This window comes from Pan paniscus, chromosome 1, assembly GCF_029289425.2.
Source record: "Pan paniscus chromosome 1, NHGRI_mPanPan1-v2.0_pri, whole genome shotgun sequence".
Taxonomy (NCBI): Eukaryota; Metazoa; Chordata; class Mammalia; order Primates; family Hominidae; genus Pan; species Pan paniscus.
The window spans coordinates 45,178,821-45,198,222 of record NC_073249.2 but is presented as its reverse complement, the minus strand read 5'-3'; the positions used below and the strand labels follow the sequence as shown (position 1 = coordinate 45,198,222).

The window sequence follows — 19,402 nt, the reverse complement described above, 5'->3', positions numbered from 1 at the left end:
CAGTGCATACAAGTGAGACTATGAAGCACGAATAACCTCACCAGGAGAGAGAAGTGGAACAATGACTCTGCTAACTCACTCTGAGGCTGCAGGCAAGTTGCAGACAAGATCTGCAGAGACCACAGGGCAGGCAAGGAAATCAACTTCTAAGAGGGCAACAGAGTCCAAAATGACAGCCTCTGTCTTATTTCTCCTGGTTTCCACCCCAGCGCACAGCCTGGGAGGGGAACAGTTGGAGGAGAGATCCTGAGATCAGAAAATGGGCAACACAGCTAAGCACGACCATGCATGGTCTGGAGCTGGGACAGGCAAGGGGCCTGAAACCATGTCCTGAAGGTTGGCCAAGGGCCCTGGAGAAGCTTAGCTGGAAGAGAGAAGCCACACATGCGGCCCTGGAAGGAATCAGAACCAGCCCTATTTTCTGTGCCCACAATGCAGATCTGAGGCCCATGAGAAGTGGCGGGATGGGGAGAATCTGTTCGAGTTCCATTCTAAGGAGGAACTGTCCAGCGGTTCACACTGCCCAACAGGGCAAGTGCCCTCTGAGGCGGTGTACTCCCCTACCTGGGGATAGTCCTGCCCAGGTGCTCAACTGTCAGGGAGCTCCCTGCCATGGACAGGGCCAGGCTGACTCTGTGCCTGTCCAGCTCTGGTGTGTCCTGACTGCCAGGTGGCCTGACCTGTAACTCTCTCATTTCTGCTGCACAGGTGGGGGAAAATACAGAAGGGGAGGTGAAGCTGCCAGGAGAGCCTCTCCTCCCCTCTGAACTTGGGCCTTCCCGAGTCCCAGGCTGGGGATGGAAAAGAGAGAGTATGAGGACCCTTATCAGGTCATCTTTTGACCCCCTTCTGCCCGGGGTCCAGTTCTTCTCACAAAGGCTCGCCAGGATGCTACGCAAAAGCCCTGGGCTGCGTCACCTCTCGCTCAGGGAAGTGGAGTGGGTGGGGGCAGAGGGAAGGGTCATATTGCCCCAGCCCTTTCCCAGCGGGGCAGGGCTGGGACGTGAGAACCAGGCAGGGGAAGCATAAATCCAGTCAGATCCCAGCCCTCTCATCTTACTTCAGATCCCACAACCTCTGGAAATCTCTCAGGACATAAGTGGTGCTCAGGGTTTTTTCTTAAAAACCCCAAATCCCACTCTCCTCCATGATAATGAGCCCAGGGAGATTCAGGTGTTGAGACCAAGGCTGGAGTAGTCAGGGGAGGTCGAGGGTGGAGGGAGGGAAAGCTGGGTAGCATGAAGAGTCTGGTTTGTGCTGCTGCGAAACAGGCATGGATTTATTCTTGGTATCAGCAGTTTAGTAGAAAACTCTTATCATGGCCCCTGCCCAGGGGGTGGTGGTAAAGAGGTAGAAGTTGGACTCACTGAGGCTTAGTGCTTGGGAGCTAATCATCTCTTGGCCAGTCCTGCTTCTATTCATTAAAAAGCAAATGGGGCTGGGCATGGTGGCTCATGCCTGTAATCCCAGCTACTCAGGAAGCCAAGGTGGGAGAATTGCATGAAGCCAGGAATTCAAGGCCAGCTTTGGTGACATAGAGAGCCCCTGTGTCTAAAACTATTTTTAAAAAATTATCCAGGCATGGGGGCACACACTTGTAGTCCCAGCTAATTAGGAGGCTGAGGAGGAAGGATAGCTCGAGCCCAAGAGTTCGAGGCTGCAGTGAGCTGTGGCTGGGCCTCTGCGCTCCAGCTGTGTGACACAGCAAGACCTTGTCTCAAAACAAACAAAAGCAAATGAGCAAGCAAGCGGTGAGATCAAATGGCCACGTCTCTCTTCCACCTGTCCTCCTTCCCTCATCATGCTTCACTCCCCATCCCTGGAGAACCCCAGCTGGCTCTGGAGGAATTTACCAATCAGATGGGGCGCTGAACTCTACTAGTAGAGATGAGCAGCTGTGGCCTTGAGAGGAAAGAAAGACCCAGAATGGAGTTTTGTAACCGTCCAGTGCTGCCTTGTGTGGGCAGACTCTCCGGAAGGGATAATTACTCAGAGAGCTCTGGGCAAGGGATGGGCAGGAACAGAAGAACCTTGGGATGGAGGTGGGGTAGGGGTAGGAGTGAGGAGAACCAAGCATCCTTAGTTGTTTGTTCTGGGAACCTTAAAGGAACAGGTATTCAGCCATGGGGTTGGGTGATCCCAACCTGAGGCCTGTTTAACTGGTGACCCAGGAAAATTGAAGGCAGGTTACACAGGTCTTGGGATCTGCAGGGGTCTGGGGCAGGAGGGGATTGGCATGGGGGATGGGGGCTTGGTGGGATAGCCTGATCGAAGGGTGTTCCTAAAATGAGATGCACCCAATGTGATGGAACCAGACATCAATACCCTGAGGCATGAAAGCTAGAAATATAGAAAAATGCTTTTCCTTAGTGGCACCAGGAGTCTGTTTTGTTATCGAACAAGGTTAAGCTGGAAGGCTCCTTTTCTAGAGGAGGATTTGACAGCACAGCAGTGGAGTGTGTGTGTGCGTGTGTGTGTGTGTGTGGTGTGTAGGGAGTGACAGAGGGGTGGTATAGTGCTAGGGGTTCGTGTGCTGAGTGTCACCAGCAGAAGCATAGCTGGGATGGAGGATGGCTGTTAGGGACAGGGGTTGTACTATTAAAGCAAAATTATCCAGTGCCACTTATTAAAGCACAGTAAGGCAGACTTTACTCAGGACTTTTGAGATAGATACAGGGACCACTGCAACAGGTTCTTGCAGTTGGGGAGAGAAGTTGGGCTCAACTCCAAATACAGCATGGGCAAGTGAAAATGTAAAGCCAAGGAGCATGGTGGGGTCAGTGGATGAAAATTACTAAGAGGAAACATCAGGGGCATGGGGGCATTCTGGCTAAACTCATGTAACAGGATTCCTGCCACAGACAGGCCATGGTGATCAGACATCACCTGTGGCATGGTGCAGGCTGAGGAACCTGGTCAGATATCCAGGGTGATCAGATATTGAGGGTGGGGATTATTTGCTAAATTGACTTAGCAGTGCTCTTTGCTAAAACTGGATTTTACAAGGAAGTGCCCAGATAAACCTAGCAGAAGATTTGAAAGGCATAACTAAAGTTTGGACAAGCAAAAATTCTTTGTCAGCACCTCAAGAATACATTTCCCAGAAAATAGACCTCTCTCTTCCTCCCTCCCTGCCTGCCCTCCCGCGTCTCCCATCCTTCCTTCCCCCCTTTCTCCTCCTCCCTTCCTCTTTTCTCTTCTCCTTCTTCGTCTTCTTTTTCTTCTTCTTCTTCTTTTTTTTTTTTTGAGACAGTCTCGCTCTGTCACCAGGCTGAAGTGCAGTGGTGTGATTTCAGCTTGCTGTAACCTCCACCTCCCGGGTTCAAATGATTCTCCTGCCTCAGCCTCTGGAGTAGCTGGAATTACAGGCACAAGCCACCATGCCCAGCTAATTTTTATATTTTTTAGTAGAAGCAGAGTTTCACCATGTTGGCCAGGCTGGACTTAATATTTTTTTAATCAGAAAAAAATATGCTGTAGCTTTAAAAATGAATACAACTAAAAGGCTTATAATGAAAACCAGCAATCTCCAATTCCACCCCCACCCCCAGCTCTCAGCCTGGCTCCTCCAAGGTAAGACTGTTAACTCTCTAGACTATTCTGCTATTGTTGGTCATTCATATTCCTAAAGATGATGCATATACTTTTATTTATTATTATTATTTTTTGAGATGGAGTCTCGCTCTGTCAGAGTGCAGTGGCATGATCTCGGCTCACTGCAACCTCCACCTCCCAGGTTCAAGAGATTCTCCCTGCCTCAGCCTCCAGAGTAGCTTGGATTACAAGCACCCACTACCACACCTGACTAATTTTCGTATTTTTAGTAGAGACAGGGTTTCACCATGTTGGCCAGGCTGGCCTTGAACTCCTGACCTCAGATGATACACCCACCTCGGCCTCCCAAAGTTCTGGGAATTACAGGCGTGAGCCATCGCGCCTGGCCAAAATTTTACACATTTTTATTACTCTTCTTTTGTGATAGATGAGAATTTCTCTCATATTCCACTCCTTGGTTTTTGACAAAATCAAAACTCAGGTCTTTCCTGCCTTTGGGCCTGGGTGTGCAGGAGGCATAGAAGTCACCACAAGCCCCAGGCCAGCTCAAGCTCTGTGTTGTCCACCCAGGACTGCTACAGAGGGAGCCTTGGTGCCTAAGGAGTGGCTGACGGTAGGGAACAACAGCCAAGGAGGTATATCAGACAGGTTGCTCATCAACTCCCAGCTTGATTCTAGAAAGAACTCCACTCTCCAACCAGTCCAGACACAGAGGAGTCCCTTAGTGGACCAAGGACAGACCTTTCTCCCACAGATGGCCCAGGCACATGAAAAGCTAAGAAAATAAATGGCGGGTTCACCACCTGGTTGTTTCAATATTGAAAATATTGATGGTTCTCTTAGAAAAGTTATACAAATGGATATGGTCTTGTTTGAGATGAACCAGTCGAATTCAAAAGTGAAGAGTTCAGAATCTGAGGATGAAGATGACAGCATCCCTTGTGAAGTCACCATTGATAACATTAAGCTTTCTAATTCTGAAGGTGGAAAAGGCAAGACTGAAGTTTTGGATAGTCTGGCAAGTGAAAACAAAAACAACCTCAATATTTACAATAAATAATTATTGTTCACTGTGTATTATGGATTAATTTCCTTTCTTGTGTATTTTGTATATTCATTGTTTAGCATTGCCTCTCCTCTTCTACTTCTTGTTTTTCTATGAACTTATTTATTTATTTATTTAAGACAGGGTCTCACCCTGTCGCCCAGGCTGGATAGCAGTGGTGCAATAGTGGCTCACTGCAACCTCAATCACCCCAGGCTCAAGCAATCCTCCCACCTCAGCCTCCTGAGTAGCTAGAACTACAGGCATACACCACCACGCTTTTTTTTTTTTTTTTTTTTTTGTATTTTGTGTGTGTGTGGAGACAGGGTTTCACTATGTTGCCCAGGCTGGTCTCAAACTCCTGGGCTCAAGCAACCTGCCCATCTTGGCCTCCCAAAGTGCTAGGATTACAGGCGTGAGCCACTGCACCCAGCCTGACCTTATATATTCTGCTGAGATCCTCCAAACCCCTTCCCACCTGGTCCTACACCCAATTTATGGCCCAGTGGGATTTTTTCCAGGGAGCTCTGCCTTGTTGCCTGGGGACCTCTCTCTGCTACATCTCTGTGTGCTGGTGCCTGGGAATTGCTCTTTCTCAGTTTATGTGTTTGTTTAAATAGAGCTTCCAAAGCTCCCTGAGAAAGAGTGCATGACAGTAAACACTTCTAGCCCTGACATGTCTAAAAAGATCCCCATTTGAACCTTATTCTTGATAGTTCAATGTGAAAAGAATTCTAGGTTGGAATTATTTTCTCTCTGATATTGGAAGTGGTTTTTCCAATATCTTCTTCTTCTTCTTCTTTTTTTTTTTTTTTGAGACAAAGTTTCACTCTTATTGCCTAGGCTGGATTCTCCTGCCTCAGCCTCCAGAGTAGCTGGGAGTTCAGGCACCCACCATGCCCAGCTAATTTTTTGTATTTTTAGTAGAGACAGGGTTTCACCATGTTGGCCAGGCTGGTCTCGAACTCCTGACCTCAAGTGAGCCTCCCACCTTGACCTGCCAAAGTGCTGGGATTACAGGCATGAGCCACTGTGCCTGGCCATATCTTCTTGTTTGAATGAGTCTGATTCTCAACTCCTTCCATGGTTTCATCCCAAGGGGCTTCCACTGCCTTTTCCTTATGCCTGGCCTGGGTCTTTTTTCTTTCATAAGCTGGACACTCAGTGAGCCCTTTCAATTTGGAAATTCATGTCCTTCCATTCTGGCAAATCATCCTGCATTAATTGTTTGGTCATTTCTTCCCTTCCATTTTTCTCTTTTCTGTTTTCTTGGAACTCACATAAGTAGGATGTTGCAACTTTTGTTTGTTTTTCTACTTTTCCTATATTTTATCTCTTGATTTTTTCCTTTTCTTTTTCTTTTCCTTTTTTTTTTTTTTTTTTTTTGAGAAAGAGTCTCATTCTGTCACCCAGGCTGGAGTGCAATGGTGTGATCATGGCTCACTGCAGCCTCAAACTCCTGGGCTCAAGTGATCCTCCTGCCTCAGCCTCTTGAGTAGCTGGGACTACAAGAGCCCACCACCATGCCTGCTTGATTTCTTTTTGTTCTACTTTCTAGGAGATTTCCTTAACTTTATGTTTCAATTCTTTTATTTTTTTTAAACATTTTGATCTCATATTTTTAACTTCCAAAGGCCATTTCTGATTCTCTGATAACTTCTGTTTTTACTGCATCCAGCACTTGTCTTATAGATGCAAAATTTTCTTTTATACCTTCAGGGATCTTACACTTTTGTTTTGTTTGTTTGTTTTTCTTTTTTTTGAGACGGAGTCTCACTCTGTCGCCCAGGCTGGAGTACAGTGGCACGATCTCGGCTAGCTATGACCTCCGCCTCCCGGGTTCAAGCAATTCTCCTGCTTCAGCCTCCTGAGTAGCTGGGACTACAGGCATGCACCACCAGGCCTGCCTAATTTTTGTATTTTTAGTAGAGATGGGTTTCATCATATTGGTCAGGCTGGTCTCGAACTCCTTACCTTAGATCCACCCACCTCGGCCTCCCAAAGCACTGGGATTACAGGTGTGAGCCATCATGCCCGGCCCATTGTGTTTAAGAAACAAGATCTCCTTATGTTTCCTAGGCTGGTTTCAAACTCCTGAGCTCAAGAGATCCCCCGCCTCACCCTTCCAAAGTGCTGGGATTACAGGTGTGAACCACCACAACTGGCCTTTTTTTTTTTTTTTTTTTTTTTTTTTTTGAGACAGAGTCTTTTTTGCTCTGTCACCCAGGCTGCATTGCAGTGGTATGATCATGGCTCACCACAGCCTTGACCTCCCAGGCTCAAGCGATCCTCCCACCTCAGCCTTCTAAGTAGCTGGGACTATTGGGTGCACACCACCATGCCTAACCAATTTATTTTGTTTTTTGTAGAGATGGGGTCTCTCTATGTTGCTCAGGCTGGTCTTGAACTCCTAGCTTCAAGCTATCCTTCCTCTTTGGCCTCCCAAAGTGCTGGGGTTACAAAGCACTACACTTGGAAATATGGGACATTTTGTAATTTTTTTTTAACCACACATAAAAAATTGTATCTGTTTTCTGCAGAAAGTGTTTCCTCTATATTTGTTTGCTTGGTCTACTCTTCCAACTCGAAGTTTTCTTCAAACTCCAGTGACTCCTTGACTTCATTCATGGTTAAGAGGGAAGCAGGAGGAGGGGCCCAGAAACTCAGAGTGCATAGGCAGAACTAATGCACAGGTGCACCCCACTCTAGTTGGGGTCTCCAAGCTGGTTTTTTTCTGGGGCACCCTCCAATGTCAGCATCTGAAGGTCTTTTCTTTGGGGTATTTGGTCTCCCGCCTGGGGAATATATACCTTGCTGCCTGCATTCCCGGCACACAGAGAGGGAGGGGGCTTACCCAGAGAGACTGTCACATGGTCCTGCTTTTCAGCCACTCTCTTTTTTTTTTTTGAAACAGAGTCTTACTCTGTCACCCAGGCTGCAGATTTTCAGCCAGTCTCCCTGTTTTCAGTCCAGGTGTCATCTCTACCAGACATTTCCACATGCCAAGGCTTGGTCCTGGGCAGGAATCAGTCATGTCCCGTCGGTAACCCCCTTTGCTGGCTTCAGGTTGTAGCTTCCTTTGCTCTCTGCCAAGCCCATCATACAATTTCCATCTTCAAAATCTTGTTGACATTTCTCATCTGCTCCGGTTTCCTCTCCCTTCTCTTTGTCCTTGAGGGTTTATACCTTTCTTCTTCCTTTGCTTCTTCTAAGGGGCTTAGGGAGTGAGCAAACACAGATGTGTCCAAAGTGGTACTTTTTAACATTTTATGAAGGTAATATGCTGCAGGGTTAATTGTAAAGACTATTGGGCAGATATTAAAGGAATCATAAGAAAGCAAAACCTGAGAAGGTGATGAAAGTGGGGAGCTGTTTGTTGTGTCTTGGCTTCCCCAGTAACCAAAAGCAAACCTTGGCCCCAGGCTCCGCATTCCGCACCAAGCAAGAAACCATGATAGGTTCTGATGTCTTTTAAAATGGAAGATGGAAAAACGGAAGAAGGCACAGGTGAGGAAGGGCACACTGTTTGGACTTGACATCCTTCCCCTCCCTGTGACCAATTCTAGACCTGGGAAGCTGCTGGCAGAGAGAGAAGGCAGGCAGGGGCAAGAGCAGATGCCTGGCCCCTGGCATGTGGTCTGAGAAGAGGAGACCTGCCCTGGGGCTTGGTGACTTGTCTGTATTGTCACTAGTGTTGTGGAGAGGCACTGCAGATGGGTTGGATAGAGTGACATTGCCTGCCAGACTGCTTCCCAAGACAAATCATTCAGGAAAAGGGTTAGGTTTGCTACCTGGCAGTGCTTTCTTAAGTGGCGTAGGGGCTACAGAAGAAGGAAAGGCTACAGTATGTAGGAAGCTTATGGTGTTTGCAATTAGAATGTGGGAGTCTGACTCTTGGCTCTACGACTTTACAACTGCTTGAGCACACTACTTAACCTCTTCAAGCCTCAGTTTTTTCTTCTATACAATGAGGATTGTACTCCCACCTCAGGCAGTTGTGAGGATAAAATGAGGTAGGCCTGTGCTTGGCACGCTGCAGGTACTCAAAAATGGCTCGTGAATGTGATAAGAACGATACTAGAGGCAGAAATCTCCCTGTATCCCTCTCACCCCTGCCCCCTAATTCCTAGCCCACATCTATTGTAAATGACTTACCAAAAGGGATGGAGCCTGGGAAGAGATCCTCCCACTTCCAATCACAAGGGATGCCAGGCCCTGCTGATTTCTCCCCTTTGGGCACTGTCCAGAGACCCCAGGAAGAAGTAGGTTCGAGTGCCTGCAGGCAGCCCTACCTCCAAGTGTTTGGGCTCTGGTGCCCCACTCTCTGAGCCCACCCAGAAAGGCTGGAGGGAGGGAAGGGAATCCCTGGGGCTCTTCACAGCCTCCAATCTCCCCCTCTCCTTCCCTTCCATCTGGATAGCAGGCTCATAGGCTGGGAGCCACATGAAATCAGAAATCCCTTTTGTTCCACAGAGACTCCCCATATTTTCCCAAGACACAAGGCCAAGAATTGCAAAGCCCAGAGTCTCAAAGGTAGCAGTTCAGGCTGCTAGAAGCATGGGATGGGCATTCAACCCCCTTCTAGTTGTCTGCTGAAGCAGGGCCTCTGGTCAGCTAGACGAGAGATCTTGGGGGACCCTCGGGTTGCAGCAGTGCTGACAAGGACTGGAAGATGGTTAGAGGAACCCACACCATACACAAGGTCACACAGGCATGTGCATATGAACTTGCATGCAGTTTGTTATATTGACCCCCCTCATACATGCCCTCTCACACACACGCCAGCTTCTCACACCAGAGAACACATTTCACTCTCCCGCACTTGAAGCGGCACACACACTCCTCCCATCTGCCCAAGCTTAAGCTTGTGAGGAAGAGTAAATGGGGTCACAGGAAGTTTTGTAAAAATTCAGAGCAGAATTCAGGAAACCATCAGCTTCTTCCTGCCCATCATCAGATAAAGGATTGCTTCCAGGGGCTAGGAGAACAGCATGCTTAATAGAATAGGTCTTGAGTTGATGATTGCCCTCCTAGAGGTACAGAGACACACCCCAGAGTGTTTAGGAATAAAAAGCCTTTCTAAATATCAACATCATGCTGTCATGATGCGTGATGATGTGAGCTCACAGCAGTATCGATAATTTGAGAGATCCTGGAGAGCTGTTTCAAGGGTAGAGATGGGGGAGCATGTTGTCATGTTCCCATGACAGCCTATCTCATTGCCATAGCAACACAGCTCTGCCTCCATCCTGTGAGTCCTGGTTTCCATAGTGGGTGGAACACCATGTCACTTCACTGTATGGAGATGGGTCCTACGATCCCTCTGGGAAAGAACATTTTCATCCTAGACTGTGCAGTATAGGGGTACCCCGAGGCTGTTAAGTAGTGCTGCGTTTTCTTGTCGGCAGGAGGGTGGATTTCCTGGGGTTTTCCCACTGACGAGCTCTACTTCTTCCTACCACAATTTCTACTCCCCAGCTATTGCACCCCAAAGTAAGTCCCCATGAGGCAGGCTACCCTTTCTTGATCTGCACCTGGCTGACTCAGATGGAAACCCTGCCATGGCAGAGAGGCATGACAGGTCAGTGGGGAAGACAGGCTCTGGTATCAGGAGACCTATTAGGCTTGGAGCTCATTGCCGATGCGTCTGGAGCGAGTGGTTTATCCTTCTTGACTTTAGGGTTCTACCTGTAAAGATGGGGCTAATGCATTCCCATCACCCTGGGTAGTTATGAGGATGAAGAAAAGCAATATGTGTAAAGACCCAACCTGGCTCCCTGGAGGGAGGGGGAAGAGTGACAGGCTGATCCACCGTTGATGCCCTTTGCATCCCAGACCCCAGCAGAGGTCTGACTGTGGGGCTCGGATGATATTTAAGCCTCAATGGACAGGGCAGTGATTGGCATCATCTTCCAGATCAAGCTGCCCAACTTCCGTGGGAAAGGGAAAGGTACTTAATCAGTCCATCTCCCCCATGCCACCCTTATCCCCCAGTACTACTCAAAGTGTGGGCAGTGAGCCATGACCCTCTGCAAAATGTTACCCATCCTCAGGGAGATAAGTCTGGGCATTCTGAGGACATCTCCAGAAATTTTTATAGAAATCTGATATCGCTGAAACATTCCAGCAGCATACAGTTTGGTCTTCTCTTTTGTTGTTTTTAAATTTTTCAGATTTTCAGTGATCCATTTTAATTTTTTTTAAGTACCAATCTGCAATGGATTGGAGAACTAACCGCCTGTTCCTTCATTACATCTAGTGTGAGAAGCACTGACCTTAATGACACCAGAGGCCTCTTGAAATCAGCTAACCATCCAATGAGGATGGAAGGGGAACAGCCTCATCAGAGCTGCTTGCAAAAATGAGCCACAGACCACACGTCAGTGAGTTATGCAACATTTCTTTTATTGCCTCGGGTTGGAAGCTCCAGCGCCCCCTCCCTTAGCCCTACGTCCCCCCCGCCGCCCCGCATGCTCTGACTCCTTTAGGGTCTGAAGTTCACTGCCCCGCACCTGCGCCCTCAGCCCCGCCCAGCGCTTCTGCCGTGGTTCCCAGGTGCCGCCTCCCGCTTGCCGAAGCGCAGGCCGAAGGAGTTCCAGTTGTAGTTCGGCAGGTCCTTCTCCCGCTGCACCAGCACCGCGCCCTGGGGTGCGGGGATCTGGCGGCTGTGCGGGGCGGACAGGCCCGGCTGCTGGGGGCTCCCGGAGCTCTCGGGGGGCGGGGACAGCGAGGTCCCCCGACGGCTCAGCCTGGCAGTAGCAGCTGGCTTCCTCTCGGTGCACAGCAGGCTCTGCTCCCCGGGGGCCAGGAGGCCCAGGGATTCTAGCTGCTGGCCTAGGACAGAGGGCACAGAAAGATGAGGCCGGGGTCCGGGAAAGATGGCTTTGCAACACCTCCTGTCATCCCATCCTATCCTTCTTTTCCTTCCTTGACCTTTTGGAAGCTCGGAGCTCAGTGCCATGCGAACCAGCACGATCATCTTAGCTGGGATGATTAGGCCCTAGGCGCCTCCCTCTTCCAACATAGCTTTGATTTAGAATGTTTGCCAGAATTATCTTAAATAACTCTCATATTACGTTACTTCCTTTTAGGAAACAAACAGGGTAGGGCATGGAAATAAAGAAAACCAAAGTATTTGCTGAACACCCAGCTCTGGGCCCCTTCCTGGCTGTGAGCAGCCTGGGCAGTGGGGCCATGTTAATTCATCTCTGTATCTCTCATAGTGCTTGAAACAGTGGCTTGCTCATAGTGGGGCCTCAATAAATGCCTGTTAAATACATAAAAGCTAAAAACGTGTAGTAACAGAAATCGAGAAAGTGGAGCTAAGACATTGTGGCCCCACACACCTGTGTTCCAACCCTCGTCTTTGATAAGAATTGTGACCACCCACCCCCCAATCCCGCCCAATAAGCTACATAAGGACTCAATGAGAAACAAAAATTATCTAGGTCACCTTAACTGGCTCTCTTCCTCCATCCTGGGTATAACTTCTCTCCTTCATTCTGAGGATTAACAAGGCTAATTTGGAAGTCACTTCACACGCAAGGCTCATTAAGTTCACTGTACTTTTTGGCTGTAAAATAGGGCAACTAGCTCTGTGTGGACAATAACCCCAGCCCATTGCGGCAAGAGATTAGTGGAAATGAGGCCTGGTGTGTGAATGGGTGTGAATAGATGTGCTGGGGCGGCAGTTGGCTTTGAGCCCTGCTCCTCCGTGCCCTGGCACAGTCTGGAAAAGAGGAGTGTGGACCTGGTCCAGAGTTAATGGCAGTCGCCTGCGAGGTCCCTCAGCCCTTGCCCAGGGCCTGGCTGAGGTAGGAGGAGGATGGCTTCCTCCCCAGTTGCACACGCTAGACCAGTAGTAAATCACTGTTCAGGCTGCTGTTGGTGACCTCACCTAAAGCCTTTTGCCAAAAAGAGCCAACAACCCTATGTCCCTGGGCAGTGTGGGGTTATTTTCTGGGGTAGCCTCCCTTGCCCAGAAAAACGCCTGATCCCAGGACAGAAGACACGCTTGGCAAACGACACCCGGGGCCGTGTCCTCTGTGCTCTGGAAGGTCTTATGGGCATATACGATGACATCAAATGTGTAGAGGGCATGCCCCAAGTTTTATAGCTGGGGGAACTCAGGTCCAGAGAAGCTAAGTCATGGGTTCTAGTTTGCCCAGAAAGCTGACACCAGGAAGTGTGCCAAGCCACAGCTCCTGACTTGGGGACTAGTATTGTTCTAGCTTGTGCCACTCACCAGACACACTCCTGGGGAGCTCTGACACCTGCTGGGTTTCCACAGTGTTTGAGCGACTCTGGGGAAATCTCTTTACCTCTGTGGGTCTCAAATTTTCCAGCTTATCAGTTCCCCAATGAACTGGAGACAGTTCATTGTCTCCAAAAGGTTAATAGGTATCAAATATCTGTCCTTTCGTTTAGGGTTTTTTTTTTTTTTTTTCAAATTCTCCACAAAGAATCTGAGGTCACCGATAAAGCAAGGCTGCATATGAAGTTCCTTCTCAACATCGGCACAGAGAGGTTGCTGACGTAGAGCAGAGAACACAGTGTGAGGAAACCATGAAAGAGCTCAAGGGTTAACAAGCCCTGGAACCTAGGTGGGCGGACTGAGGCCATCACAGAGGCAAGGCATCCGTCACTTGCAGGGTTAACAGGACCCCCTCAATGAGTTGCATGTGTGCCAGTCTTAGATTTCCACCAAATGCAATGTTAAACTCACACCAGTCGACTAGATGGAAAATACGGGAAAGCTCATTTTGCAACAACCCACTTGCTCCCTCCCACTCCTTTCCCCAGAGGATACATACCTGTGGGTCTAGAATTCCCCACAGAGGCCACCTCTTCTAATGGCTCCCCAAAGTGGGTGGCACAGAGGAAAAGCAGTAGCTGCCAAGAAACCAGTGAGTTCATCTTGGTGAGAAGAGGCAGGTCCTAGAAGTGCCTTGAGGCTGAGACAGAGAGAGGGAACAAAGACTAGGTCAGGCACAGGATCTGGGCTGGGTGCTGAGGGCAGAGCCCAGTGCAAAAGGGACAGTCCTCCAAGAGAGGGGCAAGTTCTTGCCTTTGGAGGCTCCTGGTAGAGGGATGAGTCTAAACAAATATATCAGTGAAATGGGATTGAGACTCTTTACACAGTGTAGTTAAAGCTGAATTCATGCTAGGTGAGGGTCATCAGGGAGGGCTTCCTGGAGGAGGTGAGGACAGTAAAGTTAGGAAAAAAGGAAAGACCCAATTTGGTGGAAGGGGCAGGACTGCTTGGGTCAGAGAATGGCCAGGATTCTGAATCTCAGGGTTGCTTGAGAGGAATGTTTGAGAAAGGTGGGGTGAGATGCCAAATATAGGAGTGACTGGGGAGGGGTGAAGTAGGGCAAGGACTTCAGGGCACTGAGTGGGGAACTTTGAGGTTCCAATATTCTCTCTGGAGCCTGGCAACAGGCACTTCTTCCTTCCATGGTGGGTTCTGCACAAATCCACAACTTTCTGTGTTCCACTCTCCCTATCCATACGCTTGAGTCTGACCGTGTTCTCTCCTGCTATAAGAGAAAGTTATTTCTTTTTCTTTTATAAGGAAAAAGAAAGAAAGAGGCAATCATCTTGCTCTCTCTCATAGCCCTTCACAGCCTTGAAGACGGTCATTAAATTGTTTTATTGCCTATCATTCATGGAAAAGAAAAACCTTTCCTTGATTTATCAGGTCAGTTATCTCCATAGTCTATTCTTTGTGGACTCTAAGAGGCTATGAATTGAATTGGCCTCATCATTTTGGCTGCTGAGATGGGAGCCGTGTGCCCTGATCCTCACACCATTTCCCATCACCCTGCCTTGCTCTGCCCCACCGACACCCCACATACCCCACCCTACCTCTTCCGGCTCCCAAATCTAATTTCTTTTTGAAAAAGTCACCAGACACTTTGAGACTGTCCAACAAACATGATTAAAGACAAAAGGCTGGGGAGGCAGGAGCAATGCCAGCTGAGCAAAAAGATTGTCCTGGCCTGACCCACAGCCTGGAGCCGCTCTCCCTGGGGAAGGGGGACTGGGGGGTGAGAACCTTTTGTGCCCATCAGCTCCTAATGGTGGCTCAGGCCCATGCATCTCTCTGCTCTTGCACCCACACCCCCACCCCCCATTCCTCACCCAGTTCCCTGCAGGACTCAGGCATGGAGTAAAGAGTAAGAACCCTGAAATGGAATGAGGAGTACTTGAATCTTGCCCCAGCTCTGCTTTCATTCCCTGTGAAATGTGAGCAAGTCACCCCCATCTCCAGACCTCATTGGTCCATCTATAAAATAAGAACCCTGGATCAGATTGGCCACCAGCCGCCTGCTCAGAAGTTTCCTTATCCTTGCAGACTTTGATACTGTGACAAGTTGAAACCCAGACCACAGCTTTCTGCATTTACCTTAAGGCCCAGGGCTGGGGCATGGAGTAGAGGTAGGATTAATCCATTGGAGAGAATAGTGTAAAAGCATTTCAGACCGTGGAGGCACAGGGTCTGGGTTGATTTGGAAATCACTCCTAGAGCACCGACTAGGTGCTGGTGCTGTGCTGGGTGCTAGGGGTGCACAGGTGTGCTAAGACAGAGTTGCTGCCCCCAGGATCTCAAGTCTAGCATGAGAAATTAACTCATCAGCAGATCATTTCAAAATAACACTGTAAATGACATACTGGATGCATGTGAATCCACAAGGGGATATGGGAGTCCAGGGGAACCCAACCTAGGGGGACCAGGCAGATTTTTGGCAGGGGGTGGCACTTGAGCTGTTTCTGAGCATGAATCGCTGAAAGGTTTACAGAAAGTGCTCCCAGGACGGTGCTAAGGCGCTGGAGCAGGGGCAGGGGCTGGGTGCAAAGGGAACTTCAGGCCCTCTAGCTAGACAAGAGGATGGAGCTTTGCATGGAGAGAAAGCGAGTGACAAGGCTGGGGCAAGGGGCCCTGCAGGGGCTTCATCCTGGAGGGGTCTGAGCCAGACACGAATGTGGGTAGATGTACATTTCCGGTTCTCTGTGCGGAAGCAGGGTGGTGGGCCAGGAAGGAGGGCAGTGGGCTTGTGTGGTTGGAGGGTGGTACTCTTTCTTCCGACTCCCCTTTCCCCCCGAGTGCCTCCTTCCCACTGTGGATGGCACTTACCATGTGCGCCATGGGACAACTCTGCCTGACCCCAGCACACACACACACACCCCCCACACCACACACATACACCACACACACCACACATGCACACACACACCACACACATATATACGCACACACCCATACACACACATCATACACACACACACCACACACATATATATGCACACACCCATACACACACATCATACACACCACACACATATATACGCACACACCCATACACACACATCACACACACACACCACACACACCACACATGCACACCACACACATATACACACATACACCCATACACACACATCATACACACACATACACCACACACATACACCACACACACCACACATGCACACATACACCACACACATATATATGCATACACCCATACACACACATCATACACACACACCACACACACCACACATGCACACCACACACATATACACGCATACACCCATACACACACATCATACACACACACACCACACACATACACCACACACACCACACATGCACACATACACCACACACATATATATGCATACACCCATACACACACATCATACACACACACCACACACACCACACATGCACACCACACACATATACACACATACACCCATACACACACATCATACACACACACACCACACACATACACCACACACACCACACACATATACGCATACACCCATACACACACATCATACACACACACATACACCACACACACCACACACGCACACCACACACATATACACACATACACCCATGCACACACATCATACACACACAAACCACACATACCACACACATACACCACACACATCACACACACCACACACATATACACGCATACACCCATACACACACATACACATATGCCACACACACCACACACGCATAGACACCACACACATATACACACATACACCTATACACACACGTCATACACACACCACACACGCACATACCACACACATATATACACACATACACCCATACACACACATCATACACACATACATCCATACATACACATCATACACACACATACACCACACATACCACACATGCACACACACACCACAAAGATATATACCCATACACCCGTACACATACACTACACACCACACATGCACACACACGCCACACACATATACACACATACACCCATACACGTACATCATACACACACATACACCACATACACCACACACGCACACACACATCACACACATATACACACATACACCCATACACACATATCTCACACACACACACACACACACACACAGAGATTCCACTGCCCAGCCCATTGGGGCACTTAACATATATGGTAGAAATGAATTATATGGAAAGGGGCCATGAGTGGCCGACCTGCTGTAGACAATTTTTGTGGTTCCCTCCACCCTGGGGGGTTTGTATCCAGTGAGTGACAGAAATTCCAGGCATGGTTGGAAAGCTTTTGGAGTGAAGTGGCCCCTAGTTCTTAGTGGGTAGGTAGATGCCCTTGGTTAGGCTTGTATTTGCCATCTGTAATTTGGGGGGAGCTGCTCAGAGGAGCCCCATTGCTCTCGAGAGCCCCGAGGGGTTCCCCACGTCCATCCAAGCGTGTCTGTGGTCTCTAATTCCAGCCACAGCATTTATTTATTGCATGTATTCCTTCCACAGCAAGAGAGAGCCCTCGGGATCCCCAGAGTGTTAGCTTCACAAATAAAGTGCGACTCAGTGTATTCGCCCAGGCATCCCAGGATAATCTGGCCAGGCTGGTAAACAGGAAAGATCAGTGTCTCCCTCCCCTGCCTTTGCCTGCCTGGATGCATCTGTCCGTCTTAGAACGGATTCCCTGCTCCCCTCCAGAGCATCCCCAGGTCAGGGCAGACCCCCTTCCCAGGGGTGGACGCTGCAGTGTGCCTACCTTGCCTCAGTCCTGGCTTGGGCGGGAGTCTGGCGGAGCCTCTGAGGTGACGAGACCACCTGGCTGGGTGAATGTCCAGAGGGTGGGCAGCTGGGCTCCCGGTCTCAGAGTTCTCCCCAGCTCCCTGATCACATCCCTTTTATAAAGCCCGGGGTGACGTCTCCAAGCACAGGCCCACTCTGCCGCCCCTCCCTCCTCCTCAGACCCTCCTGAAGAGCACGGCACCTTGGGAGGCCTCTGCCTCCGGGCTCTGTGACTGGAGGCAGCCTCTCCTCCTGCCCCACCCGAGCCCTCCGAGGCGGGACTTTCTCCTTCTTACCGGCTCTTTCCATCCTCCACACCCTCTTCCCACCCAGAGGACCCATCCTGCCCCCAAACAACGTGGAAATGGGCTATCTGAGGAGGGTGGGGAGAAGTGTCAGTGTGAAATGTCTTGTTTCCTCTCCGAAGAGCCACAGACACACCTAGTCTGAATTAGACGTAGAAAACGACAGGAAGAGGGGAGGAGAAGGGCACAGGCTGACCCAGGGGCTCCTCACATCCCATGCTCCCAGCTCTGAGGGGAAAGCCAGGTCAGCGTGGGTCTCCAGGCGGCTCCTAGACTGGGCCCTGTGACTGGCACAGGGTGGTGGTGGCAGAGATTCTCTCCTTTTTCCTTCCTTCCTGCTTCCCTTCTTTCCTCGGTCACTGAGCGCTTCCTCAGCGCAGGGTTTTGAGGTGAATAGGCTATGGACTGGTCAGAGACCTTAGGTAAGCAACCAGCTATGAGCAAGGAGGACGAAATGGGAGCTGCAGGAGGTGGATGCACCTGGGAAGTGCCAGGGGTGCAGAGAGGGGACTTCCAGGTGGCAGCACATCCAGACAGCCTGCTTGGGGGCCCCACCTTCTTGTCTCGTGGCACCCACCACCATACTATTTTGTGACTGCTCAGGTACAGCACTTTGAGGACAGGGACAGGCCCCCTTCCCCCTGTACCCTTGGCACCCACTCCATTGCTGGGCACATACAGAGAGGGCCCTCAATAGATATTTGCTAACTGCATGCATCGCAAGTGACTTTTGTCTCTTTCTTGAGCCTGCAATAACTCTCTATACCCTTGGACAAGGGGCTCTCCAGGGCAGAGACTGTTTCTTCTATCAGGCTGGGAGTCTCTGAAGGCAGGGGCTATGTCTCTACCCTCAGACAGGACGCTCTCCCAGCACAAGCTCAACCTGGTCGTCCCCTAATGCTGGAGGAGCATGCCGGCAGTCTGCAGGTTAGCACCCCTCACTTGTCTGATGCTTACTGTTAACAGGGGATTGCAAACATATTATTATCACACCCATTAGGGCTGTTAAACACCAGGACAGAAATGATAGCCTATGAGGACAGCACTGACCCTCATAGACCAAAACTTCGCTGTGGGGATGATGTGTACGTTGGCCTGTCCTGAAGCAGGAGGTGGTCTTAATGAGCTGAAGACGCTAACTTTTTTTTTTTTGAGATGGAGTCTGGCTTTGTCACCCAGGCTGGAATCCAGTGGTGCGATCTCAGCTCACTGCAACCTCCGCCTCCTGGGTTCAAGCGATCCTCCTGCCTCAGCCTTTTGAGTAGCTGGAACTACAGGCACCTGCCACCACGCCCGGCTAATTTTTGTATTTTTAGTAGAGACGGGGTTTCACCATGTTGACCAGGCTGGTCTCGAAGTTCTGACCTCAGGTGATCTGCCCACCTCAGCCTCCCAAAGTGCTGGGATTAT

The 19,402-nt window shown here is 49.6% G+C and overlaps 1 protein-coding gene across 1 annotated transcript; it reads right to left on the bottom strand.

Annotated features, from left to right (window-relative positions):
- Positions 1–10,788: 10,788 nt before the first annotated feature.
- Positions 10,789–19,320, bottom strand: KISS1 (KiSS-1 metastasis suppressor). Its single transcript, XM_057301589.2, has 3 exons — positions 17,665–19,320; positions 13,414–13,554; positions 10,789–11,434 (listed from the first exon to the last, which is right to left on the bottom strand). The coding sequence occupies exons 2-3, from the start codon at positions 13,514–13,516 to the stop codon at positions 11,121–11,123; spliced, it is 417 nt and encodes a 138-aa protein (XP_057157572.1). The 5' UTR covers positions 13,517–13,554; positions 17,665–19,320; the 3' UTR covers positions 10,789–11,120.
- Positions 19,321–19,402: the final 82 nt, after the last annotated feature.